At 60.2% G+C, this 18,794-nt stretch overlaps 1 protein-coding gene across 1 annotated transcript in view; it reads right to left on the bottom strand.

The window, feature by feature from the left end:
• Positions 1-18,794, bottom strand: part of DNAAF5 (dynein axonemal assembly factor 5) — a 48,108-nt gene that overhangs the window by 28,582 nt on the left and 732 nt on the right. The window contains exons 2-5 of the mRNA XM_049639134.1: positions 18,637-18,790; positions 15,534-15,718; positions 7,650-7,774; positions 7,149-7,267 (exon numbers count right to left, since the gene is read on the bottom strand). Of these exons, the coding sequence (XP_049495091.1) occupies positions 7,149-7,267; positions 7,650-7,774; positions 15,534-15,718; positions 18,637-18,790 (583 nt within the window). The remainder of the gene's footprint in view (positions 1-7,148; positions 7,268-7,649; positions 7,775-15,533; positions 15,719-18,636; positions 18,791-18,794) is intronic.

The following is an 18,794-nucleotide window of genomic DNA, read 5'->3' on the forward strand; positions in this document are numbered from 1 at the left end:
GGGGGGGGGGGGGGACAGGCGATGGGGTAAAGGACGCACCTGTGATGGGCAGCAGGTGGTATGCGCAGTGTGATCACTACTCTGTACGCCTGAAAACGTTACACTGCACGGTAACTAACCGGAATTCAAACGAAAACTTCATGAAAATTCAAAACTGTAAAGGCAGAAAGGAAACTGAGATCAAAGTTCAAAGGCTGTGTTTTCGGAAAAGCAACAGTATGCACCAGGAGGCCCCATTTCCAGGTCTTCCCGGTTACTTTTCTGTTCTCGTGCTGTATTAGGGAATTAGTTCCAGGCGATTCCTTGTTGGCTGCTGAAGTGAGCCTGCTGTAATTTCGCCAACAACAAATAAACAAGAAATACCTTTCTTCCTAATGATGCATCCAGTGTGGGAAGCCTGTCAGATGAGGGGACATGAAGCAGGGTGGCAGGTGACAAGGGGCCACGAGGCATTTTCGCAGAAACACGGGGCCTCACTACATCTGGGTTCTGAAGCCTACCTTCCTGTGCTGGTTAATGGAGCAGAGGTGACCATACTCTTCCGGACCAGGGGTCCAGGAGCCACACGTGGCGTGCTGCCTCTTTCTGTAAATTGAGTGATAGCGGGGATGCGGCTGCCCCTGCTCATTTACTATTGTCTAGGGCCGCTGTGACATCACCAGAGCAAGTGGACCAGCTGTGGCACACACGTGGCCTCCCAAGCCTGATATACCGACCGTATGGTCTTTCACAGAAAGAGTCGGCTGAATCCCACTCTAGACTCTAGAATTGCAATTTCCAGCCTGGTAGCTGCTAACCAACATGGCTGTTTGAAGTTTGTTAGGCTTAAATGAATTAAAATCCGGTTTCTCGGTCCCCGAAGAACATTTCAAGTGCTCAGTAGCCGCCCACAGCTGGCGGCTGCTGTCCCGGACGGCAGAGGACACCCCGTGTCGGTACAGTCCTCGTGCTCAGTGCTGCACTGCAGGACGCGAGGAGAACCCAGGCTGTGGTCTCAAGCAGCAGGTGGTACAGAGCACCGTCATCTACGGACTGATCCTTGGTGTCCTCGATTTGCAAAACGAAACAGCCAATCGAGTAGCTGGGGAGGATGAACTAGGTGGCCCGGGGGGACACGAAATGCACCTGCTACCCCTGGCCCCAGAAACCAGGGCACACGCCTCTGTGCCTGGCTGTTCCCGGTGCTCTGGGGCACACGCTCTCCCCACGGCACATGCAGGGCCGCTCTGCACACGCAGGTCTTCGTGGTGTGCTCTGTGCTCTCCAGCCCCAGGGCCATGGGCGGCTCCCGTCCGGTGGCTCTGCGAGCACCTGTGGGTGCAGGCATTCTAATCCCGGGAGAGCCTCTGGGTCTGGGGGCACAGGTGGTGTGTCCTTTCCTTACATTTAGGTCCAGGCTGTGCTTAGACAGAGACAGGGATACAGTGAGGCACATTCAAACAGCTGGCACCTAGAAGTTTCCATAGCTGTTATCTCCAAAACGATCACTTTGGCGGAAGTAAACCCTCCCACTCCCTCTGGGTGTGTGCATCCCCGTGTGGCCTCCTGGAGAATATATAAACGAAGTAAACAGGATGTGAGGGAGAAACGGGCCTGGGCGAGTGGCAGCCTGTGGCCGGGGCGGCCCCGGACCTGGCTCTACCCTCAGAGCGCCCACGTCCCAGATGTTCAACTCAGACCTGACCCCAAACTACAGCCCCTCCAGCAGTCCGCCGTCAGGGTGCTGGGCCTCCCCGGCACCTGCGCCCTCGGGTGCCGCGGCTCCAGAGTCCCATCACGCGAGGGCCGTCCCCGGAGACCGAGCCCTGAGCGGGGCAAGAGGCCGTCGAGCCACCATATTCTGCACCATGGGGCGGGAGCCCCCGGTACATGCTCACTGGACCCACCAACAGCCTGCTAACCCTGACACGCCTTGCGGGCTTCGCGGCGCTGCCGAGCTGTGATCTACCTGCCTTGGAAGCTACCCGCGGCCCTGTGCACAGAGGGGCTCCCCCCAGTGGTACCCCAGCCCACACAGCCCCGTGCTGCTGGCCGCCAGCCCCTCCCCTGCCCCGAGTCAGCTTTCCCCGCCTACCCTTCCACCTCTTCTAGAGGGCTCACGTGACCGAGCCCGTTCACTAAACACGACGTTTCTGAGTCATTCATGTCGGGGCACACGTCAGAACACTCCTCTTCATGGCCAGGTGCTGTTCCACGGTGGCAGCAGACACGACTTGTGGTCCAACCAGCTGGTGGACCCTGGGTGTTCCCACTTTGGGGCTGTTATAAACGGTGCTGCTGTGAGCACGCACGTCCGTGTCTTGTCGAGCATTCTTCCGGGCTGGGACGGTGGGGTCACGTGATCGCGTGGGAAGTGCAGGTTCATCTGGGTTGGGACAGCGGGGTCACATGGTAACTGCGTGTTTAACACTTGAAGACGCTCCCAAACTTTTCCAAAGCAGCGGCACCATTTTTTACCTTCGCACCGGCACCGCGTGAGGCTTCTCTTTCCCCACGTCGCGATTACTGTTGACTTAGGAAACCACGCAAGGTCAGCGTTCCTGTTTGTCCTGGAATCCGGGGAAGCGCCCCGAGGCCCGAGTGATCGACTCATGTCCAGAGTCCAGACTGCAGCTCAGCCGCTATCTTCTCATCTTGTCCCTGAAAAGTCCCGGGCATGCAGAGGCAGCTCAAGCGGACAGAGGGCGGCCGGCGTGCTGGCTCGGCCCCACAGAACCAGCCGCCGTTACCAGCCTTGCTCAACCTTACAGCAAGCAGGCCAGACAGACGCTCGTACAGCCAATTTGTTTTCATAATTGAAACAAAATTAACCGACGGCCACAGACAATTGCTTCACCTCGCTAGAAACCAAAGTGAAGGTCAGGAGTAACACAGCAACCTCGTGTCGCCTCTGGGGGTGACACTGTAAAGGTGGGCTGCGAAGGAGGGTCAGAGCCAGCTGGGTGTCGAGTCTGTGCGCACTGGAGGCAGACAGGCTCTGGGAGTGGTGACCTCTGGGTCTGAGGTCAAAGTTCAAATCCTGGCTCAAAGCGCAGGTGTTCTGTCTTCCCTGTAGGTGTCCTTGATTCATCCCGAGGTCGTTTTTCCCACCAGCTGACCTGGGGCTTTATCATCGGGCTGGGTGGGTGCCCGGGGGCTGCCAGGCCTGTGGGTGACGCCCCTGGTGCAGACGCAGCGGCCGAGACCCATCCTGGGGGAGGGAGGGGCGCGGTCTGCAAATGGGCAGAGCGCCCCCACTGTGCTGGAGTTTTAACTCAAGGAGGGGTCGACGCAAAGCCTTGACTAAGCTGGGCCAGAAGCACGCAGAACGTTACGTTGGCTTAGTTTTTGCTCCATCAGGCAAAGCGCAACTTAATTGTGGGCAGAAAAACAGCTCGGCAGCTTTTTAACGCACGTATCTAAGTGCCACCAGGTCTGCCCTGAACGCGTGTGGGTTTATGAGGCACCACAAACAGGCAGGGTGACACTCGGGCTTCTGCACGAGGTTCCCGTGGGCGCGGCTGAGAGTCGACCAGAGACCGCCCCTCCTCAAGAAGTGCAGGGGGCGGCGGTCAGCGGGAAGGCTGGGGAGGGTCACCAAGGACACACACGCGTGTCCTAAGCCCCAACGTGGCTCAGGCGGGTGCCGGTCCTGACTCCCTGCCTGTGGACCAGCCGCTCCCTGCTTTGGGCCTGGGCGCCTCACCTCCGATAAGGAGAAAACCAGGTTCGCCCAGCCTTCTGAGCAGTGGGACCCCGCCCGTGTCCCGGAGCCCCTGCTCCCCCAGCACCCAAGGCTCCGAGTGGCTGTGCTGTGCGCCACGGACCCTCGCTTGGTTGCACACGGTGCAAACCCGCCCCCGCCCCCCATGCCCGCCCATCTCTCCTCCGCACAATGTGACTCTCCTGACCACTGCCACCTCTCCAGATACCTGGACGAAACAGGCAAGCAGAGCAGGTCTGAGCTCTGCAAAGAACACGAAAACCCTGAAGGGCATCACCGTGAAAGCGCTCACGTGACAACGGTGTTTATTCAAACGGCACTCTACTTATTTCTAAGCCGGGGAAAAACCAACTCTGTTCTCTCTTGCGTCAAAAGGTCTGGCAAGCCGGTCACTGTCACGAGGAAATGCTTTCCTCTTCGCTCAAGCGGCACCAAGGACAACAGTGTTCACAGGAGGAAAATTTCCGGGAGAAGGGACTCCGGAACCCACGGTTCGAGGGCGCGACGGATGGGCACGTCCTCTGCAAGCACGAACCTGCACTTCTTGGTTCAGCGAGCGGCTGACTCCGGGACGTAGCTGGTTCTAAAAGTGGAGATTGATTTCTGTGCTGCAACAGGACACTTGGTTTGTCAAACTAATGGCAAACCGTGGGGTGACGATGATGGCCCGTGCTACGCGCGCCTGGTCCGAACCCCGATGTGACAGGACGAAGGTCCCTCGGCAGTGAGCTGCGCACCTCCTCAAATCCGTCCGTCCGCTCACGGAAGCACGGGGTCAGGGACAGCGAGAGGCCCGTGAGCAGGAGGGGGTCTCCTTCCGCGAGTCAGAGTGAGCGGAGCAGGCCCCGCCAGGGCCACCGGCCGCGGGCAAGCTGGGGACTCCAAAGGCAGTCCGGCCAGAGAGAAGGGGCGCAGGACACAGAGCCGACAGAGGCCCGTGCCCAGAACGCGTGAGGAATCCTCACGACTCGACAGTCAGACAACAAACAACCCAATTTAACCCGGACGACAGATCTGGGCACTCGACCCAAGACGACGCGTGGATGAGCACGGGGCGTGAGTGCACGACAGATGCTGAAGTCAGATTAGAGCCACGACACGCCCGTGAGGACGGCCGAACAGCAGACCCAATGCCACGGCGTGTGCTGACCAGGACCAACAGCGACCTGCCCCCTGCAGGTGGGACGCAGACACGCAGCTGACAGACAGAGAGACACAGAGAAACAGAGACTGAGAGAGAGGACACAGAGAGACACCCAGAGACAGAGAGACACAGAGACAGAGAGAGAAAAAGAGACTGAGAGAAACAGAGAGAGAGAGAGAGAGAGAGAGAGAGAGAGACACAGACTGAGAGAGAGAGATACAGAGAGACACAGAGACAGAGAGAGAGAGAAAAAGAGACTGAGACAAACAGAGAGAGAGACACAGACTGAGAGAGATACAGAGAGACATGGAGACAGAGACAGAGAAAGAGACTGAAAGAGAGAGACACACAGAGATTGAGAGACAGACACACAGAGAAACAGAGACAGAGAAGACAAAGACAGAGACACAGAGACAGAGAGAGACACAGAAAGATAGAGACACAGAAAGAGACACACAGACACAGACTGAGAGACAGAAAGAGAGCGAGAGACAGAGAGACAGAGAGAATGGCAGCACCCACTCCCTGGGGCTTAACCGAGAGAGCACATAGTTCATGCAGAGACCCGGACGCAGGTGCTCAGACAGGCCTTAATCGAAATCACCCAAACCCAGAAATGACCTAAACATCCTGGCTCCAGCGGTAGGTAAACTGAGGCATGTCCACAGAAGGAGATGCTTCCTGAGGCAGGAAGGTAGGCCCCCACCCTAGGGAGCCTTCTGTGGGAATGGTGAACGTGCAAACAGAAATGATCTCACGGCCGTGTCACGAGTCGAGGGGAGGCGGGCGGCAGGGCCTGGGGTGGCTCGTGAAATCTGGTGTATGAAATGGTGTAAAAAAAAAAAAAAAAATCTTAAAACTTAGATTTGAAAGTCTAATTACAAAGAAGTAATTTTAGGAGAAAAATGCTAACAATCTAACAAAATCTAGTGCTCATGCCACTAACCACGATTGGAATTTGTTCCAAACTCGTTCCGGTGGGACTGAAACAAGCCTCTGGGAGGTGGCTGTCTCGGAGCCTGAGAGCCACCAGCCTGCGTGTCTCGGAGCCTGAGAGCCACTAGCCTGCGTGCCCCTGAGCCCTGCGTGACCCGGGAGATGACCCAGCACCGCGCCCACACCGGACAAAATGTCCCTGCAGTGGGAGGACGGCCCCGCGTGCACGCGGGTAGCCGGGGGAGGGGGGGCAGGGCGACAGGCTGACCACTCCTGGGCGGAGACCCATGTGACACGTGGGGAGCTGTCGGCCGAGAACCTCAGGTTTGTCCAGGACCGGGGAGGGAGGCGTCCCGACCTCACGTCCCAGGGCGGTCGTCATTTCCCGTCCGCGGTGAGAAGGCGGCCGGGACGGCCCGTCGGCAAGCGGAGTGTGGTCTCCCGCCGGGCCAAGTGGCGAGATGCTGCCTCCAGGCAGCGGAGGGCAGGAAGGCGCCTTCGGAGCTCGGCTTCCTTCACAGGCGATGAGGGCGCGTTTAAAAATAAAATCACAGCGAGCTCTACGTCGAAGGTCCACGCTTTAAAAAGACGCCGCGCCGTCAAACTTTACTAAGGCAGCAAAACCCCGCTAGCCGCTGAAGTTGGCCCTTTCTACAACCTGTGTGATCCCCCCTGTAGCAGCTGAGCACACACCGGAAGGGGTCACAGGGCTGGGGGGCTGGGGGGCCGCTCCCAAGCCGGCCTCGGAGCCCCTGTCGTGGCAGGTGTCCGCGCGGCCCTCACGCGGCGGGCTCCTCGTGGCCGCTATGGTCCGACCGCGCATCTTCACCACCGTGGCCCTCGCCAGCGTTGTGTTTGAAGGAGACGCGCTGCAGACAGGCCGCAGCAGGAAACGCTGCGTCCCCGGCGGAAAGTGCTGCTCGGCACGTGGGTCCGTGGGGCAGGGAGGAGGGACGGCTCCGGGGGGTGGCTCCGCCCGGCCTGGCTCGCGTGCCCGGGACGCGCCGACGACGACACGTGTGTGCTCGCGGTGTGGCAGGGACCCACAGGGAGGCTGTGGGGGCGCCTCTGTTCTGAGCGCGCCCCTGGCCCGGGCCCTGCTCTTCCCCTGTAACTGCATTTTGGGTGCAGTTCACAGGTTCTCTTGTAAAGTGACAGCACCGCCTGCTCCCACAATTCCTGCCACGGCCAGCAGCCGCCGCCCACGGCTTCGCGGCCTGACGTATCCCCGACACCCGCAGCGGGCCCAGAGGGGAAGGCCCCAGGGAGGTGTCCTGGGCCGGGTCTCCAGCACGCTCTACTGTGCGGGCCCGCGCCCCAGCCCCGCCACAGAACCCCTCACCCGCCCGGGCGGCCCACACTCACCTGGCGAGGGGTGGTGGGCTGGAGGGGGCGAGGCGAAGTCCAGCTTATCTTTGAGGTCGTCTTCGTTCTCCCTCTGCCACTGCAGGCCCACCTTCTCCCAGAGGCTGGCGGCCGCGAGCCTGCGGCACAACACGCGCGTCAGGCGGGCATGCGGAAGGCCGGAGCCACGTCTGCCCCCGAGGGCGCTGGGAACTCTGAGGGCTTCTGACGGCTCTGCTCATGGCGCTAAACCCAGATGGACTCCCTGATGTGCCCGAAGCACCGGGAACTCTCGACTATTTAAAAGCCGCAGATGGGTCCCGTGGGACACACGATCCCACAGCAAACAGGACAGAGGGGACGAGGCGGGCTCCAGGAGGGACTCCGCAGCAGACACAGCACCACTGCTGTAAGTGACACCTTCGGAGGGGCCCCTGACGGTCCCGGAAACACGGGGACCTGCACCCGGCCGGCCCGGGCCTCGCCCAGAGCGGCGGCCACCAGCATGAGCTCCGTACTTACGCGATCTCAGGGATGTCGTCCTCGAGGCTGCTAAGCAACAGTGGGATCAGCTTGTGGAAGAAGGAGTAGCGGTCCCGCAGGTCCAGCAGCCAGCCCCCCACCACACAAGTCACCGCCTGCCGCACCTGCACGCGAAGGAAGTGTTGGGGGGGAAGGGCTTCAGCCGGGCACAGGACGTGCAGGGGGCACCCGCCGCGCAGACCCTGCAGCGAGCTCGGGCGCTGCCATCCTGGCCCGACGCCCGCCTGGGGTCCCAGAGCGTCTCTGCCGTCCACACCGCGGGCTGGCGGAGGAAACGCCAGGACTGCCCCATCTCGTGGGCGTGAGCCCGAGTCTCCCGGGCTCTGGCCTGGTCCTCTGCTGGCTGCAGCAGGTCCCACGGGTCTCGCCGGCAGGGCCTTCGGTGTGGGAACCCCCCGGGCTGGGCGCTGTCTCACCGCGGGTATTCAAATGGGCCGTGGGCGAGCCCCCGCGAAACGTCAGCCTGCAGAGGCCACACCGCCAAGGCCTCAGGCCCCGGAGCGCGAGGGCCTCCTGAGGAGGCCAACAGGGGGCCCCTGGTTCTGGCCGTGTGCCAAGGCGGCCTGCAGGCCTCTGCCCACTTTGCCTGCCACAGGGAAGAAACGAGGTGCCTGAGGCCCAGATCCCTCAGAACAGAGCCCGGGGCGGGGACTCAGCCAGCCTGGAGTCGTGGGAGGAGAGCAGGATGGGCTGAGCCCCAGCCTGCGCCCGATCCTGGGGAGCGCGGGAGCGCCACCGCCCCCCTCCGAGGGCTGTGTTACCCTGGGCAGGCGGCCGGGGTACGTGCCCACCACTGGCTGGGGCTGCGCTTGCAGGGGCCCCCTGGCGGGTGTGCCGTAGCAGTGACGCCCCCGCCGCTCACAGGTCGGGGGACCAGCGCGGGGAGCCCACGCTCATGTTCAGGCACCTGCACCGGGAATGGGCCATGCGGCCGCCGACCTCCCTGAAGCTCACTCTCCCTTCTCCAAAATGGGAGAACAGGACGCTGGCCTCCGGCCAGGGAGGAAGGCACCTGGGGCGGGGCTTGACGCACAGGAGGGCCAGGCACCTGGCTCACTAATCCCAGCGGCCCGTGGGTGTAAACAGGAACGACTAAGGGAGGGGCGGTTGGGGCTCCGCACTACTGTTGAACTTCTCGTGAAATTATTAACAGTCAAAACTGCAGCTAAGGATCCCGGAGAATCTGAGACGTGCTCCCAGCGATCAGAGGCCCCGGTACCTACAAATGGACACCCACAGCCGCCCCACGCCGACTGTGCCGCCGAGGACAGAGTAGCATAGAGCAATCTCTCCGTGAGGTCCTCCTGCGTGACCCCGGGGCCCCGAGGGACTCCTGAGGAATCAACGTGCCTCAGGGCAAAAGTACAAGCAGCAGGCGAGACCCTCGAAGCTCAGCCAACACCTTGAGCTGGTGGCGCCCGAGAGCCTGTCTGACGAGGGCCTACCTGCCACCCTGCTGGGTGCCCGAACACGGGGAACGACTGGGGCCTCTGCAGGATGGCAGGCGCTCGGGACCACCAGACTCCAGGGGGCCGGCCCCTGCAGCGAAGGCGTGTCCCGGCCGCTGGGGGTCAGGGACCTGCCGGACCCTCCAGACCGTCCGGCTGCGCTCTCCCGACAGTCACTGCAATGTCCCCCAAGATCCAGGCATTTTGCAGGTTGGAGACTTCAGGTGTCTCCCCTCGTGAGCTGGGAGAGCCCGAGGGCCGGCCTCCCCCAGCCTCAAGCTGGTGTCGCCAGAAACCTGCCGATCCCCGTCATCACGAGACAAATTACCCCTTTCGGCTCAGGAAAACAGCACTGAGCAGAGTTGCCAAGTAACAGTTTGACTAAGCAGGAAATCTTTCAACTAAAGGAGAAAAAGCAGAATGAACTGAGAGTTCTTCCTCTCCGAGTCAGGCTGCGGACCGGGGGGGCTGGGCCAGAGAGACCGGGCACCGACAGCCACGGGGGAAGAGCCGTGTACTTAACACAGCATGTGAACACAGAAGAGAACGTCCCACTCTCCTTTAACTGGAGCGTCTCAGGGACCCAGTGAACCGCCCGGCTCTTGTAAGGAGCCCGTTTATTTCCGTACCCTGCTCTCAGCAGAGGCTAGTAAGGCCAACTCCTCAGCAGACTGGCACTCGTCATCCCACCAGACTCGAAAGCAGTTGGAGGAAGTCACCTTTCCCTGGAGCTTGAGCAGTTCACGCTTGGGGGCTCGGGGTCTTTCTGTCCAGGGCCTGAGTGTAATTAACCGTCTCATGTGAAATCGTTCCGCAGCACATCACGGCCCATGCTCACCAAATGCCTTGAATTTTACGCATCTTACATCATTTCAAGTAAGCCCCATCTTTATAATAAAAAACTTTTTTTTAATTTTTTTTATTTTTAAAAATTTTTTTTAACGTTTTTATTTATTTTTGAGACAGGGAGAGACAGAGCATGAACAGGGGAGGGTCAGAGAGAGGGAGACACAGAATCTGAAGCAGGCTCCAGGCTCTGAGCTGTCAGCACAGAGCCCGACACGGGGCTCTAACTCACGGACCGCGAGATCATGACCTGAGCCGAAGTCGGACGTTTAACCGACTGAGCCACCCAGGTGCCCCAATAAAAAACTTTTTTAATAGTATCAACACAATAATATATTTTGTTATTTTATTTAAAAAATTTTTCAGTAGGCTCCACACCTAGCACAGAGCCCAACAAGGGGCTCAAATTCACGACCCTGAGGTCAAGACCTGAGCTGAGATCCAGAGTCAGATGCTTAACCAACCGAGCCACCCAGGTGCCCCTCAACACAATATTTTAATAACACAGCAAATTCTGTTTCAAGTATACAGTATTTAAATTCAGTTAAGGGGCGCCTGGGTGGCGCAGTCGGTTAAGCGTCCGACTTCAGCCAGGTCACGATCTTGCGGTCCGTGAGTTCGAGCCCCGCGTCAGGCTCTGGGCTGAAGGCTCAGAGCCTGGAGCCTGCTTCCGATTCTGTCTCCCTCTCTCTCTGCCCCTCCCCCGTTCATGCTCTGTCTCTCTCTGTCCCAAAAATAAATAAAAAAAAACGTTGAAAAAAAAATAAATAAATTCAGTTAAAAAAATTAGCAGAAAGGGTTTCAACTTAACCTGTAACATTTTTAGTTCTTAATCCTGAAAAAGGTTCAACATAATATTTCCTAAGTATGCATTGGACCTGAACAGCCGCTGTATCTGTTGCCAGTTTTCCTTCATTTTAACGTCAGGGGCAGGAGGCGGGAAACAGACAGGGAAGGCGGGAAGATCACGAGGTGGGAAGCGGAAGGTCACGAGGCGGGAAGCAGAGGGGGGAGGCGGGAAGGTCACGAGATGGGAGGGGGAAGGCAGGAAGGTCGCAAGGCAGGAAAGTCACCAGGCGAGAGAAGGAGGGGGAAGGCAGGAAGGTCATGAGGTGGGAGGCGGAGGGAGAAGGCGGGAAGGTCACCAGGCGGGAAGGTCAGGAGGCGGGAGGGGGTAGGAGGGAAGGTCACAAAGCGGGAGGTGGAGGAGGAAGGCGGGAATTCCCGGTCATGAGGTGGGAGGGGGAAGGCGGGAAGGTCACGAGGCAGGAGGGGGAAGGAGGGAAGGTCACAAGGCGGGAGGTGGAGGGGGAAGGCGGGAGGTGGAGGGGGAAGGCAGGAAGGTCATGAGGTGGGAGGCGGAGGGAGAAGGCGGGAAGGTCACCATAACGGCAGAGCACACGGGGACCCCATTTCCCCTGCGCACAGGTCCCAGATCTTCTCGCTCCTGCGGTGAAATCGAGACCTGCCACCAGAGAGTACCCTGCTCCACAAGAGCGACAGGCTCCCAGTCTCAGGCTGTTCTGACCGAACGCAGGACTCCGACACCCGCTCGGTGCCCCGCGGCAGGACTCCACCCGGGGTCTGCAGTTCATCACATCCCCTCCCACAGCCTCGAAAGTCCCCAGAACCGCTGGGGGCGCACCGTCCTCTCCTCAGGCACCGCTCCGTCCCCACACCCATCACCCCTCAGCACCAGTGAGGTCCTCGCAGGGCGGGGGCAGGGCCCGCCCACATCTCTGCTCCACCGGGGAGCTGGCAGAAGGCGGGGCCTGGGGACGGCCCCCCCCGAGGCTGGTGGGCCTGGACGCCCGCTGGGCCGGCGGCAGGGGTGCAGGCGGGGCGGCCGAGCTCCAGCCTGCCGAGCCAGGCATTGCCGAGCCAGGCATTCCCGGGCAGGGCCCCGCGCGGCACCCAGGCGGGTCCCGGGTCCCAGGCGCTTCCGTAACGGGGTCGGCGCGTCTTACCCAGACCGCGGAGAGCACACACAATCCCAGCTTCTGGCTGAGACGTCATCACCCGCAACACGCAGGGGTGCGTGAAGATGAGGCTGACCCCAGGGGCACCCGAGGGCAGTAAGGACACGGAGGACTATGGCCAGGGGCAGAACCCCGGCCGTGCCTCCCCTCGCGGTTGGCGCGTGCGGAGGACGGGTTTCAGAGGAAGCCACCTCAGCCCTGCCGCGCTGGGACACCCTCTTCCCACATGCCCAGACATGTCCCTGAGACCTGAGGTGACGGACGTCCAGAGCAGGAATTCCGGGACCTACCGCCCACGTTCTGAGCCCCCTTGCCCCCGGGGCAAGCTCCGTGCCCCTCTGTGCCCCGCTTCCCCACCTGTGAGACGGGGGGTCCTCACGGTCTCCTCTGCACGGGAGGGCCACACAGACCGAAAGGGTCAATTTGGGCGAAACACCTCTACTAAGTTACTTCTGGCAGCCACCTGCCCTGCAGTGGGGTGACCCAGGATATGGTCCGGCAAAAGCCGTAGGACAGTAGCTGCGGGATGTTTTCCACAAGTTACGGAGCAGGGAGATGCTCACCTTCCACGTGGAGCGTGGGGAGATCCGGACACAGCCCCGGGCTGTCCACGGGACCGCGGGTCCGCAAGAGGCCCGGCCCCTGAAACCGCAGAAACACCCGCGGAGCCCGGGACCACGAGGGCCTGAGACCCCGTGCAGACGCATAAGGGGTAGCCAGTGACTTCCCTACCAACTCACTGCGAGGAACTTGCTGGGCACCCCGCTGACAGGACCCCTCATCGGCGAGAAAGCTGGTGGCCAGCTCCAGGGTGGATTGGAAATCCTACCTCGATCGGCCCTGGAAATTGTGCAGAGCAGATCAAATCCCACCGGGAAGAAACGAAAATAAAGACAGCTTTAATAACGGACAGTGTTTCTGGAACACTAAATCACAAGAAAGAGTTGCAGCCCCAAGTCTGGAAAACTCCGTCACCAAGGAGGCGGAATGTTGCCCCTGACGGCAGCAACGGCCGTGCCGTTCTCAGGGACCTGTCCGTTGACACGCAGCCACAGGGTTCACAGGGACCTGTCGACACCCATCCTCACAGGTCCACACTCACGGGGCCTGCGACACAACCAGGCTGTTTACGGGAAGCTCCCGACTGATACTCAGTAGCACTGTTGACAGAGCTGTCGTACGCGGTCATCACGCTCCTTCGAGGAAAGCTGTTCCACCTGCCCGCGCGCCCCGGGTCCGCCTGGCACAAGCCGGGAGGGAGGCCGTCCCGGGGGTGGCGGCACCACCGTCTGCCACCGGGATCCACCTCGGCCCCCGCCTCCTGCACCAGGTCTCCAGTCCAGGCTGCAGCCGACCCAGTGCCCCGCCCCCTCCTGGGGCAGAGCCCGCTTCTGCTCTCGGTCCCCACCTCCCATGCTGCCCGGTGCCGACCCCATCCAGCTCACGGCGGGGGGGGGCCGCGTCCCCAGTCACCCCAGTTCAGCGGCCCGCAGGTTGTTGGGAGCAGGGAGGGGCTCTCTGACCCTGGGGTGTAGGGACACGGCCTGAAGCGACATCCTGGGCGGCTGGCACGTCACAGGCGGGCAACTGAGGGGGGCTTCTGTCCTGGCCCCTAGAGCCCTGAGGGGCTCATCCTGCCGAGAGGCACCTCCAGTCCCCAAGGGGTGCCGGGGCCACCCCCAGCCCCTCTGCCTCCTCAGGCATCCAACAGCAAGTGGTAAGAAGCTCTAAGCCGTCCACACAACCCCAACAGGCATCAGGGCCCCTTCTGGGCACGTGTGCACACGTGCCTACGGGCCACACTGTCAGGGGCCCCGAGCTGAACGTTCTCGCCTGTCAGGCGAGACAATCCGGCAACAAGCACGCGAAAATATGCTCGACGTCACTCACCATCAGGGAAACAGAGTCACGGCCACACTGAGACGCCGCTTCGCACCCGGCAGGACGGCGATAGACACACACAGACCCCGGAGAAGCGCCGTGGGGACGTGGAGGGGGCGGACCCCTCGCGCACCGCCGCCGGGAATGCCAGGCGCGCGGCCACCGCGGAGAGTGGCCCGATGGCTCTTCCATAGGCTAAACGGACAGTTACCGTACGACCCGGCACCCCCACTCCTGGGTCTACGGCCCGGGCCCCAGAGAAGCGAAGGTGGGCTCAGACACCTGCGTCCCCACGTTGGCACAAGCGCCCGGCGACGGGTGAAGGGACAGAATACAGCCCACCGCACAACGGCGATCCCTCAGCCTCACGGAGGAACACAGCGTGACCCCCGCTGCAACACGTCGCCCGGTGGAAGAGCCACCAAGACCACTCGCTGTCCTGCTCACGGGCGGCAGGGAGTGGGGGCGGGGAGGAGGGGGGAGGGCGCGATGGGAAGAAGTTGTGGTTAACGGCGGCGGTCCCACCGCGTCGTGAATGCGCTTCACGCGTCCGAACTCCCTCTCAAAAGTGGTAGAAATGGCCCACTTTACGTTACGCGTATTTTACCAAACACTCTAAAGATGACATACCAAAAACGCTGAACGTTTAAATGAGTGATTTGCACACTATGTGAGTTGTTGCTCCATAAAGCTGCGTAAAAAAATAAAACCAAACAAAGCAACTTGGAAGGAAACTGAAGCGTGCCTGCGGCCAGGCGGCCGGATGGTGCCGGGCAACACTCTCTAGTGTCACCACACCTGGGCCCTGGGGGCCAGCTCCGGCGGGGCCACCCTGAGCGTGCAGCACCATTTCTAGACCGCAGGCGACATGCGAGCAGCTGGTGTGAAGGGTTAAAGGAGACGGTGTGTGGACAATGGGGGAGGGGCCGGCACACAAGTGCTCCCCCATCGGGACAGCAGGGGCCAGGCGGCCATAGCACCAGCTTCTCAGTCCTTGGCCACCTTGGGCCACCTCATGCCCCCACGGCCACAGGCAGGGGCACTTTCTAACCACTCGGGGGACTTCTGCCAGCAACCGCTGCCCCTCCCTCCCCGGGCGACCCCCTCGTCCGTCTCCTCCCTCCCCTAAGTGATCCCCTCCCCGTCTCCTCCCTCTGGGGGGCGGGTGGCTCTCCTCCCCTTGTTGTTGCCGGGGGTCTTCAGGTTCTATAAGCAAACTGTGGCCTCACATCCATGACCCAGCCTCCAACCTGACTTCTGCCAACAGAAAAGCCAGCATTCTGGTCTCGGTCTGTCTCTCTCTCGGTGGGTCCCAAGGCCCAACAGAAACATGACCCCAACACACCAATTCTGACCCCCCTCCTCCTCCTCCTCGCAGGTCTGGTTCACCAACCGCTGGGGTTCATCAATCCGCCTCGATGGACGTGCGTCTCACAGACGCCTCTGAAACCACGCGCTACACACAGTTCGACTGTTTTCCAAGGAGGAAATACTCCCGTCCCACGTTCCCCCAAGTGAAGAACAACGAACATATTAAAACAATTCAACTCTCCCCGTTTTCCCAGAGGCGTGAACCAAGACCACCCAGTGACGGCAAATGATGCAAGATGTCCGGGGCAACAGGTAAGAGTTTTACAGAAAAAAAGAAGTTACAAATAGCGCGTTCCCGGTGAAGAGGGGGGGGACCACTTAGAGGAGAAACTCGTTACCTGGGGGACGTCATCGAAGAGCCTCTGAGCAAAGTGAGGGAGGACGTCGTCCACCGACTTCCCGCTGCCAAACTGGATCACAGAGCCGGTGGCCTCGATGACAGCCACCCGCACCTTCCAGTGCTGGTGTGAGATGCTCTGCATCAGGGGGCCGATCAAGGACTCCGACTGCATGTGGAAGTGGTCTGTGAGACAGGGGAGGAACCCAGTTACCTCCACGGGCTCCTGGGAGGACAGGCCCCACCGTGTCCCGGAACGCCCTCTCCCCACCCAGGTCCCTGCTACCGGCCTGCCGAGCACAGGTGTGTGCCCCCTGGCGCCGGGAGAGGCACAGGACTGGCGTGTGGCCCAGGCGGCACGAAAGGAAAAGGCCAGGGGCTTGACTCCCTCTCGGCCGAAGGCAGGAGCTACGAGGAGAGCGTGAGGCTGACAGCAGTGGCACTGGGTGCCCAAGAGGGATGCCAACCAAAGGAGAGAAACGGAGCCTGGAGCACGCTGCCCAAGCCCCCACACTGGCTGTGCCTCGAAGCCAGATGGCTGGCGCTACACAGGGAACAGGGCCGACATCACTTGGGGTGAAGCCACTCCACTTCCTACTTGTCCGGGCCTCGCACAAAATCAGAACTGGGATGTCTCTGGCAGGTAGGCCGGCCCGCTGGTGTTGGAGTTCTGATTTCAGTTCTGCCGCTGCCGGAGACACAACCACAGACGGCTACTTCGGTGATGCTGTAGCTGAGTTCTTTCGCCCTGAGGGCCTCAGATCAAGGCGGGATATTGACCTAGCGCTGCCCAGTGTGGTGTGGATCCAGGAGAGGGTCCTCACGGGGAGCCGGCAGAGTAGAGGGTTTGGAGGAGGGACGTCCTTCAAGCACAAGGAACCGTCCCTCGCTCGGAAATGAGCGGGCACCTAGGATGCGGGCAGGCACTGCCCCACCCTTCCAGAACTTACAATCCAGTGAGGGAACACACAAAGGCTGCAAGGCAGAAGCCGTCACCCTGGCTGACACACAGACCAGGGAGCGAAGTGGTTGGGGGTCAATGAGAAATGTGTTAAAAGCTTGTAATTCCCTTGGGGCGCCTGGGTGGCTCAGTCGGTTAAGCGTCCGACTTCGGCTCAGGTCATGATCTCACAGTTTGTGAGTTCGAGCCCCACGTCGGGCTCTGTGCTGACAGCTTGGAGCCTGGAGCCTGCTTCGGATTGTGTCTCCCTCTCTCTCTCTCTCTGCCCCTCCCCCGCTCATGTTCTGTCTCTCTCCGTCTCAAAAATAAACATTAAAAAAAATTAAAAAAAAAATAAATAAAAGCTTGTAATTCCCAAAGGCTGTCTCCAGCCCAAGCCTCAAACCCAGCTCTCTTAGAAATTCTGTACTATTTAGGGGCGCCTGGGTGGCGCAGTCGGTTGGGCGTCCGACTTCAGCCAGGTCACGATCTCGCGGTCCGTGAGTTCGAGCCCCGCGTCGGGCTCTGGGCTGATGGCTCGGAGCCTGGAGCCTGTTTCCGATTCTGTGTCTCCCTCTCTCTCTGCCCCTCCCCCGTTCATGCTCTGTCTCTCTCTGTCCCAAAAATAAATAAAAAACGTTGAAAAAAAAATTTAAAAAAAAAAGAAATTCTGTACTATTTGAATCCAAACTTGTCACTCACAATGGAAATCTTGACGGTCCCTAATGGCAAGGGGTGAAAAGAAGCCTCATTCATTCTTCTTTGTCTCCTGTCCACCCAAACCTCCTTCTCCCCCATCCCCCACCCAGTTCAACAGGACACCCTGCCCGCTCCATGCCCGACATCCATCCATCCATCCACTTTCTTCCATGTCTGTTAGCCGACCGCTCACCCCCACAAGTCCAAGCCAACCATCATCTAAGTATGGATTAACTCTCGCCCCAACTGACTTTCTCATTTCCCCTTGCCACCTTTGGTGATCAATTCTCTGAGCACCACAGTCATCTTTTAAACATCAGAACTGGGGTGCCTGGGTGGCTCAGTCGGTTAAGGATCCGACTTCAGCTCAGGTCATGATCTCCCAGTTTGTGCGTTCAAGCCCGGCGTCGGGCTCTGTGCTGACAGCTCAGAGCCTGGAGCCTGCTTGGGATTCTGTGTCTCTCTGCCCCTCCCCCACTTGTGCTCTGTTTCTCTGTCTCTAAAATAAATACACGTTAGGGGCGCCTGGGTGGCTCAGTCGGTTGAGCACCGACTTTGCTCAGGTCACGATCTCGCGGTCCGTGAGTTCGAGCCCCGCATCGGGCTCTGTGCTGACAGCTCAGAGCCCGGAGCCTGTTTCAGATTCTGTGTCTCCCTCTCTCTGACCCTCCCCCATTCATGCTCTGTCTTTCTCTGTCTCAAAAATAAATAAACATTAAAAATAAATACACTTAAAAACAAATCAGAATCTGAGCCTCTCCCGCCCTTTCTCCACACCCCCCGCTGGCTCCCCATTGCATTTAACACTAAGTTCAAACCTGCAGCAGCTTCCCCCCTTTCTTCCCTCCAGCAATCTTGACCTCCTTTCTGCTCCTCACATCTACCAAGTTGTTTATTCCTCAAAGCTGGTTTCCTCCAGACCACAGATCACAGATCTTCAACCTCTATATTTCCTCCTACAGGAAGCCTTCCCAACGGGACTAAGTAGAGGCCTCCAACCATTCCACATCCCAGTCTGAGGCAGTAAGGAGAAGTTAACTGGGGCAAGATCCTGCAGAAACAGCTACTTAGAAAAAGGGAATGTCCTGATCAGATTAGAATTCTTAAAATAATGGAGAACGAATTAAAGGAAAACACGTGAGAAGTGGCCTCTCTCCATTCAGGAGGACAGCGCTCCGACCCAAAGAGGGAAGACCGATAGGCTTAGCGATGGGGACGAGGCCTGGGAGACCGCGGCGGTGATTCTCGGGGCGCGCTCCCACCAGCGCCCGGGTTCGTCACGCGGGTGAGAAGCAGCTACCGGAACGCGCCGCGTCCCAGACCCTCTGGGCGATTTCGGCGGGGTTTCCGCGACTCTGCATTTTGCGAACCACCGAACGGCGAGGAGCGGCCGCAGCTTCGGGCGTCGGGGACGGCGCCCGTGTCTGCCCGCGCCCCCACCCCGACCCCCGCGCCCACGGGGGACGCGGCGTGGCGCGCGCCAGGCTGGCGGCGCACTGGCAGCTCTCGCGGCGCACGGCGGCGAAGGGGTCGAGCAGCGTGCAGCGCAGCACCCTCCCGGCGTCGTCCAGGTGGGGCGCGAGCGCGGCGCCGCCCAGGCGCACGGCCAGGCCGAGCAGCTGC

This window comes from Panthera uncia, chromosome E3 (assembly GCF_023721935.1).
Source record: "Panthera uncia isolate 11264 chromosome E3, Puncia_PCG_1.0, whole genome shotgun sequence".
Taxonomy (NCBI): domain Eukaryota; kingdom Metazoa; phylum Chordata; class Mammalia; order Carnivora; family Felidae; genus Panthera; species Panthera uncia.